Source organism: Boleophthalmus pectinirostris, unplaced genomic scaffold (assembly GCF_026225935.1).
Source record: "Boleophthalmus pectinirostris isolate CB_2022bp ecotype Guang Dong unplaced genomic scaffold, ASM2622593v1 HiC_scaffold_7, whole genome shotgun sequence".
In the NCBI taxonomy this organism is placed as follows: Eukaryota; Metazoa; Chordata; class Actinopteri; order Gobiiformes; family Gobiidae; genus Boleophthalmus; species Boleophthalmus pectinirostris.
The window spans coordinates 13,610,951-13,621,138 of record NW_026571473.1 but is presented as its reverse complement, the minus strand read 5'-3'; the positions used below and the strand labels follow the sequence as shown (position 1 = coordinate 13,621,138).

The 10,188-nt window shown below is 37.3% G+C and overlaps 2 protein-coding genes across 2 annotated transcripts; both read right to left on the bottom strand.

Annotated features, from left to right (window-relative positions):
* Positions 1 to 2,445: 2,445 nt before the first annotated feature.
* On the bottom strand, positions 2,446 to 4,830 carry ccdc124 (coiled-coil domain containing 124). The gene is made up of 5 exons (XM_055165361.1): positions 4,738 to 4,830; positions 4,110 to 4,287; positions 3,434 to 3,629; positions 3,081 to 3,186; positions 2,446 to 2,978 (listed from the first exon to the last, which is right to left on the bottom strand). Exons 2-5 carry the CDS (start codon positions 4,266 to 4,268, stop codon positions 2,774 to 2,776), a joined length of 666 nt encoding a protein of 221 aa, XP_055021336.1. The 5' UTR covers positions 4,269 to 4,287; positions 4,738 to 4,830; the 3' UTR covers positions 2,446 to 2,773.
* A 279-nt stretch (positions 4,831 to 5,109) lies between these two features.
* Positions 5,110 to 9,216, bottom strand: LOC110160211 (clusterin-associated protein 1 homolog). Its single transcript, XM_020924851.2, has 14 exons — positions 9,108 to 9,216; positions 8,937 to 9,013; positions 8,705 to 8,746; positions 8,466 to 8,577; positions 8,277 to 8,361; positions 8,022 to 8,201; positions 7,824 to 7,919; positions 7,660 to 7,743; positions 7,429 to 7,562; positions 7,212 to 7,353; positions 7,039 to 7,111; positions 6,853 to 6,963; positions 6,727 to 6,776; positions 5,110 to 5,445 (listed from the first exon to the last, which is right to left on the bottom strand). The coding sequence occupies exons 3-14, from the start codon at positions 8,724 to 8,726 to the stop codon at positions 5,275 to 5,277; spliced, it is 1,260 nt and encodes a 419-aa protein (XP_020780510.2). The 5' UTR covers positions 8,727 to 8,746; positions 8,937 to 9,013; positions 9,108 to 9,216; the 3' UTR covers positions 5,110 to 5,274.
* Positions 9,217 to 10,188: the final 972 nt, after the last annotated feature.

Here is a 10,188-nt window from a genome sequence, read left to right as displayed (position 1 = left end):
CAGCCTCATGGCGTTGGCACAGTGCTGCAAGAACAGAAGGTGATTATATTCAAACTGTAATGTTGTAATCACTGTAACTTTTGTTTTTTCATTCACACCTGACAAATTTTGTGAAATCTGAACTGTCCCTCAGGCCCTCAGTTACTCTATGTTAAAAAAAAAAAAAAAATGGCAGAGAAAGAGAAACTGTAAACCTGTATAAAAGTAAGGGTATGTAGTGATCTGACACACTGATTCCATTCATCTTTAACTATTAACTGAATATTTTCATTTTAAAGTTTCAACAGAAACCATTTCAACTAACTATAGAAATGACAAAGTTTTAGACAATACACATATTTCACAACTACTTTATAACAATGAATTTGTTAATGCAATGCCTCGGTTGTTCATCTCAGAGAATGTAACACAGCTCTTTTCAAGGCTACTTTGAAACACCTTTTGAATGAGTGGAAACATACTCAGAACCATTAAAACCACTTTATTTTCTATTGTATATAACTGAGATATATATTTTATTACTATATTTCTATATTTTATTTTTACTTACATACACATTTCTATTATAGCTATTTCTGCTACTTATTTAGAATTTATTGTATCATTTATATGTTTCTCTTTGCTGCAATAATATTCAGTGGGCTACTGTGTCCAAAAAATGTTCCTTGTGGGTCAGTAGTTTTATTTGCTGTAGAAATTCTGAACTTGAGGCACTTAAAAGTAATAAAATAATGAAAAAGTATTGCTTACCTTACTATGTCTTCTCTTAGTCGTTTTCTTAAAGCTGACAGGGCTTGTTATAGGAGGCTCACACTTGTTGTGAGCTTGTGATAGGAGGACCACACTTGTAGAAAAGATACAGGCTCTGAGTGGCTTGTTTAAACATGGTGCATGCACATTTAACACAGGGGCTGCAAAGATGGCTTCCTTTGAAAGTAATGATTAGATTCAACATGAAGAAAGAGAAGCACAGAAAACAACTGGCCCTGCAAAGGTTGCCATGCAAATAAGAGCGGAGTGGGAGGGTACAGTAACAGGTTAGAGAGAATAAACAAAAACAAGAAAATCAAGGCACCGCATTAATGAAGCACATCACACAAACCACCTCAAAGACATCACGCTAATTTGGGAGTGGACCTATTGGTTGCTAAGGAAATTGAATAATTGCTGTGCTTTAAGTAGGAAACAAAGGGTCATCTGAAGTCTGTGGTTCAAAGGGCTTTATAATGTCTCTTATCTGCAGCACCACAAGAGACGTCTGAACAAAAGAGGCCATTTTTAAATCTGTCTATAAATGGAACAGTCACTGTAAATTTCAAGTGTATCTTTTAAGGGCTCCATGTTATAATGTTGTGTCCTCAGTAAAAACATACATTGAGTATTGTTTTGTTTTGTTTCATTCACACGTTTAACTCACAAATCCTGCCTATTTAGGATGTTCTTTCAAACTGAAAAAAGTTTCCATCTTTAAATGGTTGCAGTCCTGGAATTGCCAATCTCTATTGAACTAAAAGTAAAAGTTAACTGTTAACTTGAAAACAACCATTTCATGACACCACAAGGTGGGGCAGGGCATTTTGAGCTTTGGAGATGTAGACAGATCAGTAATAAAGGATTACTCAAATGTGTGAATGAAACAAACCACAACTCCACGTATATTGCTGTTGAGGTAACATCATAACATGAACTCAGAACTCAGAGAGTCAGTTTTCTGTAACACAGGCCTATATAGAAAACATGATTTAGACTGATTTTCCAAGAAGAAAATGGCTGCAATATAAGAATTACAAGCCTATTGAGTAGCTGCTTTATTGCATATTCCAACAATTAAGACCTTAACATGTTTTTCATTCATATCAATCTGATTATTATATTATTTCTGGAGATTATTAAAATGGTGTGTAAACAGCAATTTCTTTCTAATTTTAGTACCTCAGAATACTCGCATCACATTTTACTACTAACACGTCATTTTAATAATCTAACAAGCCCCGTTTTTAAGTCCATGTAAACAATATTGTTATAATTTGCCTCATAGTGCTGCATGAAGAAAAGTTTAATTTCTACATGCTGTCTGCTGTCACCGTGTGTACAAGAACTGTTGCCACCTCAGCAGTCAGTGCATGAATGTTGCTGTGCCAGAGAAAACCTTTTGTGATTCAACAGAGCACTCAACACTGCAGTCACAGTACTTTTCAAATGTTCAATTCCAAAAGTAAAGGTTCATTATCAGATTATTTAAATGAAAACTAGTTGACTGTCCACACTCTTACTTTATGCACATGGTGACTTCTTCTATAGTAGATGTGAGTGTGACGGCATAAACACTAGCTGGGGATCCAGATCTGGTTCAGTTCATGCTTTACCTACATTATATAATGATATAGATACAGTGTACATCAAGTTATTTTAGGCAGTTATTGATAAAAAATGAAAATGCACCAGTAGGTTTGGCAACAAAATATATTGGCAAATCTCAATCATGTGTTGAGAAAGAACAAGATATCAGGCCAAAAAGATGTGGTGATGAATGAGTGATTTACTTTAATAAATTACTGACATGTTCCCAACTGCTTGCTCATTGAGTGCTAAAAGCATGCGACTGGTCTGTTATGACAAACCACACATACATAGCTGATGCAGTTATCACAGGGGCTAAACCCTAATTCATTTTGATAAACACGTGAGTATCTTTTTTAAGCCTTAGTAATTTGGGCTTTCCATATATCAGTAAGTGTTGAGGTTACTCCTGGTGGGTAAGAAAACTGTGAGTTCACTTTGAATTGTAGGTAGCAAACTGCTGGTTCAGGGGGTTCTCAGGGGCTTTTGTCCACTCCTTTTTCAGCAGCTGCTTGAGCTGGGACAACCTCATGTTTGGGTTCTCCTGTTTTAAACGAGGCATGTTGGTTTCCTCATAGGAGGCAAACGCGGCTTTCATTCTGCGCTCAGGGTGTCGGTCAAGATCCTCTGGTCCGGTACTACAAAGAAGACAATATTCTAATTAGTTAATTTTTGCTGTTGTGCTATCTCATTTAACCACCTTTTGTAAATACACATTGAAATGATGACGAAGTAAATACCTGAGAACAGCAATGGCATCTTCTATGGTTCTAGCTTCCACACTTCCTTCCTCTGGGATTATTCTGTTCACATTCTCCTCCAGAGGGGTTTCCAAATGAGTCTTTTCTGGAGTAAGAAAATAATCAGTTGATAATAATGCATAAATAAACTAGTCTGTATTTGAAGGGTTGACTGGAACAATGTTTTGGTGAGGATGGCTTGGCTACTCAAGAATTTTGATAGGTTCAGAAATGAGAATGTAAATAATAATATTTTTTTTTGCTAAAATTAAGACTTTTAAGGGCTATGAACTTCAGATAGAAATAAAATCTTATGTTCTACCAAAAAGATGTATATGGCATTTCTTAATTACCTTTGGGTTGCTCCTGCTGCTGTTGTTTCTGCTGCTCATTCTGTAGCGTCTGTTCAATCTGGGCCCGGGTCACTTTTCCTCCGGTTCCGGCCTCTTTTGTGGATTTTCCTTTGATTTTAGACGCTTCCTCATCCAGGAGTCGCTGGTTTTCCTTTTTTCTCTCCAAAAGTTCCAGTCTCTTTTTCTCTTTATCATCCTGTATTGCATATTGTTGTCAGTTCAATAGCACTGGGTTAGTTAAAGAGCCTGATATATGTTATAATGCTGTTGTATAATGTTAGTTCTTCTTGCAAACAGAAAATCCAACCTTATGATGTCATGTTGTAATACAGGAAGTGCTCTACTGTGTTTTTAAACCCCATACACCTTCACTAGAATGATGTGGATGATTCCAGTCCTGCAATTTCCAAGTTCTAATAAACTAACGGTAAAAGGGTAAAAGGTAGCTGTTAATTTGGAAATTTCTGCTTCATGATATCACAACGTGGAACAAAGCATTTTCAGCTTTGGATATGTAGAGAGCCTAATAAGGAATACAAAACACCACTCCAGGTATGTTTTTGATGAGGTAACAGCATTCTAACAGTTAAAAGTTCACGAGAGTCAGTCTTGTGTAATACAGAACCTTTCATAATTTTAAGTGAGAGGGAAAGCTATGGTGTGCACTACATCTTACCTTCCTCTGCTCCTTCTTTAGCACATGTTTGTCTGTTTCCTGCCACAGAGCATCCTCCTCCGCTCGTTTCTTGCGTGCATCTGCCACTGCTTTGGCCTCAGCTTTGCGGGCTTTGGCGGTGGCTGCTTTTGAGTTCTCGCCCTGGAACTTCTTTGGCATCCCAAGGGCCTCCTGTCAGCTGAGACAAGACAAACAACCGGTTTTACACAGCTCACAGTCAAATAATTTTAAGAGTCTTATGTGTCACAAATTAAAGGTAGGACTACTGGTGTAACAGTGGGTATATGATTGATAAGCATGTAAGGCTAAAGCTACAGACTGATCAGAATATGTTAAAACACTTACTGGTAACTAAAACACCAGTTCGTGTATATGTTTGGAAATCAGAAGTCGGACATTGACGAGTGTCTAACATTTTAAATCGAATATTTTAAGCTAACGCGTAATCATTTGATAAGTTTTTTGTTTGTTTTTTGTCATAAGCACCGAAGTAGCTACAAGCTAGCAGCAGCAGATGGCAACTTGTCTTATCATTCGTGATAAATGAACACGCCTAAATCCGTGGCTCAAACAGAAGTTTGGTTAGACTATAAAAAGTCATGCACAAAGTAAGAAATGCAGAACATACCAAATTAATGGGATAAATCTGTAATAATGTGGATCAGACAACAGCTACCAGTACCACCCCCTTCCCTTCCCGCTGTCACCGCGCGCTTTGATGACGACATACTGGCATTTTTTTCATTGTAGTTTTATGAAACCCATGGATCTTTAATAAAAGCTTTTATTTTATTATAGTTCTATGATGAAACCACAAAGTTTTCTTAAGCCTTGGCAAGACACATTCCTGATTCAAGTGTATTGTATCAGTGGCATAGTAAAGGGAATACATTAGATTTGATTTACTAGTTTGACTGGGTGTGAATATGTAAACACATGACACAAAAAGCAATAAGCAAATAAACTTTTTTTTTTTTTTTATTAAGACAAACAGGTTAAATATAAAAAATATAACTACAACAAAATGTACAAAAAACAATGTATATACAATATTTCTTCTTGAACTTAATATTGTAACAGTAATATTCCTGAACAGTGATATTGTGAATATACAGAAAATTTAAATATGTATATGTTTTGTTTGGTTTATGTGTTTTGTTGTTTTTCAGAAATCATTGTCACTTTCTTCGAGCAAAGGAGGGTTCATGCCCCCTTTGGTTGATCGTGCACCACCACGTGGTCCATCCAAACTGTCATCCTCCAAATCCCTGCTCTCTTCCTCCTCTTCCTCTTCATCTTCTTCATCCTCCTCCACATCAATCTCACTGCCTTCAGTCTGAAACAGAAGTCACACAGGGAAATATGAGACTTGATCAAACTTTAAAAGCAAAGAAAACATTTTGTGTCACAAATGTGAATCCAAAAGTACGTTTATTACCTAGACATGTTTCACTTACTTTTGCTGCTTTACAATAACACTATTTTATAGAGCATTATGTTGGAGGACTTATAGGATGTATTACAATACAATTTATAGATGTGGTTTTGTTGATCCTCCAAATTTAGGATCAACAATCTCTGAATCAGATATTAGTACGCATATAAAGTCTGATTCAAAAAAGATCAGATTCCATGTAATGGAGCTCAACAGTGACAGCCCAGCTGAATCGCGGAAGTAAATTTCCCCTTATATTTTTGTCCCATAGGCGAAAAATAAAATAAAATAATAATAATAATAAGTTTGAAAGCTTGTTCAGGGCTAATCAGCTATGTGATAACTAAGACTACAAAACCTATAATTTTACATTACTTAATTTAAAACAACCAAGATATGGATAGTAGTACCACATAGCTAGTTAGCCTGCACCTTTGAACTCTTAGAATTTTTGGAAAAATGTATAGGAAAAATAAATGGGAAATTTACTTTTGGGACCAGAGCGGACTTGAAGTGGGCAGGACTGTTGAGCTCCACTGAGCAGTTCACACTGTCTGGAAAAGGTTAAATCTGGGCAAAGACTAGTTAAACAGTGAGACAGTGTGAACATGCCATTGTACCATTCACTGCAACAATTAGAATATAAATTGACTGATGAAAGAAAAACATGTATGGCAATGCGAGTGTAAATTTATGTGGGGTGGAGAAAACTAATCTCTAGTCTGACTGAACACGCACATTTAAATTCTGTACAATCTACAAAGACCTTCTTACTGATATTAAAAGGAAAATCCTTCCATCACATTTCACACTTGGACTCATATCCACTGCGTGCTCTGCATGCAGTTCTGTTTGTGCCAAAGGTGAGGATGGATTTTAACTTTGAACACACTAAAGGACCGAAGAGTTCACTACATCTGAGTCCTTCACAAACCTTCATTTTCCATTGTTTCTTGGAGAAAGAAAGAGTACTTCTGGAAACTGCATTAGATGGCTTTTTAATACAAGTTAAGGGATAGAACAGAGAATGAATAAACAGATTAATGTTAGAGGAAAAATATAATTGGAGTGATAAAGAATTAGTGACGTGGTTAACAGATTGCACATTATTAAATAATACATAGAGTCATAGATTATTAAACATATTGACTCAATAAACCAACATATGTGTAATATAAATACCTCATCGCTGTCTCCACCATGCATGTTTCCAAAGTACCTGGCTCCTCTGCCTAAAGACAACAAACACAAAAATGTGAGTTTCAGTTTAGATATAGACAAAACATTGATTGATTACACAAACGATACCTGCTAAGAAGCCATTTCTAGTTGGGCGCAGCTTAGAGGGACGGCTATCCTCAATGTCGCTGTCAGAACCATCATCTTCTGGAACATCAATATCAGACTCCTCATCCTTCACTACATAGAAAATAAACTAATTCATGACAAATGTAAACAAAATAATCATTCTAGTGTTTTAGACAGTGAGCTTACAGGATCCCTTCATGAGGTCTTTCTCTTCTTCCCTTAATTTCTGTTGCATCATTCTTAATGTGTTTTCTGCTTCCTATAAAAACAGCAATAGACAAAGACAAAGACAAGGCGATTCATGTGAAACACCATAAAATACAGGTTTCCCAAATAAAACTTTGGTGCTTTCAACACACCTCGAATCTTTCTTGTTCTATTCTGTGGTATTCTTCCAGCTGAGACTCTAAAAACGAAAGGTTTCTGAACTTTTCAACATATATGTTATACTGTTTCTGAAGGTCTTCTTCGATCTTCTCATATTCATCCATGAACGCCGGTCTAGCAGACAAAAATATAAAGATGTGAAATGATGAACCTTTCATGTGCTTTATAAAGCTTGAGGCTGGTACTTACCTCACACTCTGCAGTGTCTGTAGCCTTTTCCGATTCCTCTCCAGTTCCTGTCTCTTTTTTTCGATCTTTGCATCAAGGCTCGCCTCATCAGAAACAACGTTGCCCAGCATTTCTTTAGTTTTCTCCACATTTTCCTTAAAAAAACAGCCCCACAAGTACTTCAGATATTGCTTTACAGTGTGCTTTACAAATTTAACTATATAAATTTTAAATGGAACGTTAGGTACACACCAAAACCTCTTTGATGGCGGCTCTTAGTGCTTTTTCCGTCTCATTTATTTCTAAAGGTCTTGCAATTGCTGCAGTTCGCATTTCCTTTAGACAATAAGGAGATATGGCTGAGGTATTATTTTGCAGTCAACAAAGCAGATATAAATTGATCTTATTTAACTTACCCTTAACTCTACTTCCTTTCCTAATAAGTCATATAAAGATGCTCCTTTTGAGGTGACTTCTGATGCCAACAGTCGTGCTGCTTTAAGATCTGCAATCTAAAAAGAAAACCAAACGATATTGTAATATAATTTCTCTTATAAATGTAACAATGAGCCAAGTCAGCAGCTAAAATCGAGATATTGACATAGAATACCTACTCGAGAACTTAGGTCAAACTTGAATTTGCTATTGTCTTCCTCAGCTGGATCATCCAAGGTCAACTGCTTAGTCTTCATAGCATTGTATAGGATAGACGTGATCTTTAATAACTCTTTAACTGAATATCCATCAGCTTGATAGAGGCGCTTGGTGTTTAACTTAATGTGAGCCTTTGTCGCCTTTAAAAAGGTATAATACAAGTGAACATAAATTATAAAGAATATACTAGAACTATAGGATACCAGAATAATTACCATGAACTGGGCCACAGCTTTGATGAAAAATATTTTGTCTGACTCTGTATCCACATCTGTGGGAATATCCATTTGAGGCTCATATCTGAAGATTAATGACAAAAATATAACAGTTGTTGAGCAGACGTACACACCATAAAACAAATTAGCAGGAATAAAGCAGGTGTTAGAGCTAAGGTTAGAGCATACCTTTTCACAAGCCAAATTAGAATTTCTGCTACTAAGGTAAAGTTGGGTGTTCGAAAATTTTCCATTGATATCAGCCGAGGGTACCCTAACGCTCTCATCATTTCTGTGAAATCTGACGAATAAAACAACACGTTAAAGCGAAGGACATGTCACATGTATGTTACATTAAACTAAAAGGGTAAATCATGGTCTGTAGTGTTCAACTGAATGATGATATTGGACAAGTGTTATTGTCTTACTTCTTAAATCTCTAAAAGACATGATGATCCACAGGAAATGCACTGAAATAACGTAAAGAATACAACATTAAAATAATATGATCTTCAACATAGCGACGCAATCACTAAGGGATACTGTAAGGCCAATAATCTTGTTGTAATTTTTCTATGAAAGAATTAAACATTTTAGAAGTTAGCTAAAAGAACTATAATATCGTATTAAAAAATATAGCTAGCTAGTTTGATAACATACCTTGAGGAGTAAGTAGCTTTAGCACAAAGCTAACTCGGTAAATGTCGCGTTATTGTTTCCACGAACATATAATGATACTGCAGACAAACAAACAAAAATGTTTTTTTTAAATCACACAAATATGTGACTTATTCGGCTTTGTAGCGCAAAAGCTGTTGAAGAGGCTGTTACCTTTGTCGGAACAGCAGCTTCGGTCTGTGCTACTGCCTCAAGTGGTATCTATGGAAACCAAATACTGAGTACGGAAGCCCAGAGTAGTCAAAATACGTGCTCTGCTACTCGCTTGATTGCGGGTGCTTCATGTCACAAACCACAGTATTAAACAATATACTGCTTATTTTCTGTGCTAAAGGGCTCCGAATGCCACTTTTCTGTTCTAATTCTTGGGTGTAATCTCAGGCTATACAGTGTATGGGTGTAACTCAGTGTAATTTAAGAAGTGACCATGGTGTTGACATATCTATCAGTGGTGTTGATATATGTCAATGGTGCCGACTATTTGACTTAAACTTGTGCTTAACCTTGTTAGGGCAAGGAGTATAAATAATAAACGGTGACTTGTAATCTGAAATTTGCAGTTTGTGTAAACTTCGTCTCTGGATACTGCTATCAATGTATTTTACTCCTCTAGTCCTGTAGAGGGCGATCCTTTCCTTCTATGCACATGCCTTTTCATTCTTTTGTTTTCCTGTCTGTGCGATGGAGCCATGATGGAGCAGACTGGAGAGTCCTCTCACAACAATCCGAGTGGAAGAGAAGCTGCCTGCGGCCTTCACAGCAAACGCTTAAAGGAGCTGGAGAATGCCGCTTTGCAAACCACTCTGATATCAAAGATGGACACCGGGCCCCCGCCTGAGCAGAACCCCGGGGTAGAGGAGCAGTCGAGCGGCTTGTCCTTGAACCACACCGAGGCCGCTACGGAGGAGCCAGAGCCGCAGCATCAAGAACCGGGCAGATGTGTCAGCAAGCAGCGGGTGGAGGAAGAACGGACACTGACCGACCACTTAAACAAACGCTTGCTCTCCTCATTCCTGGAAAAGTTAAACGAAAGGGACCTTGCGCTTCCCGGTGTTCGGCACCTGGACTGTGCTGTGGCTGACGAGGACTCGAACCGGGCCGCGGACGAGTGGTGAAACAGCCCGGGACTGATGAGGGTTCATGGATGACTGGATTATTGTGTTTGGATCATCTGAATTCTTTGATTATGCTGCATTTTTTCCCCGGTTGCTTTTAATGCTTTTGTGTCATAGCC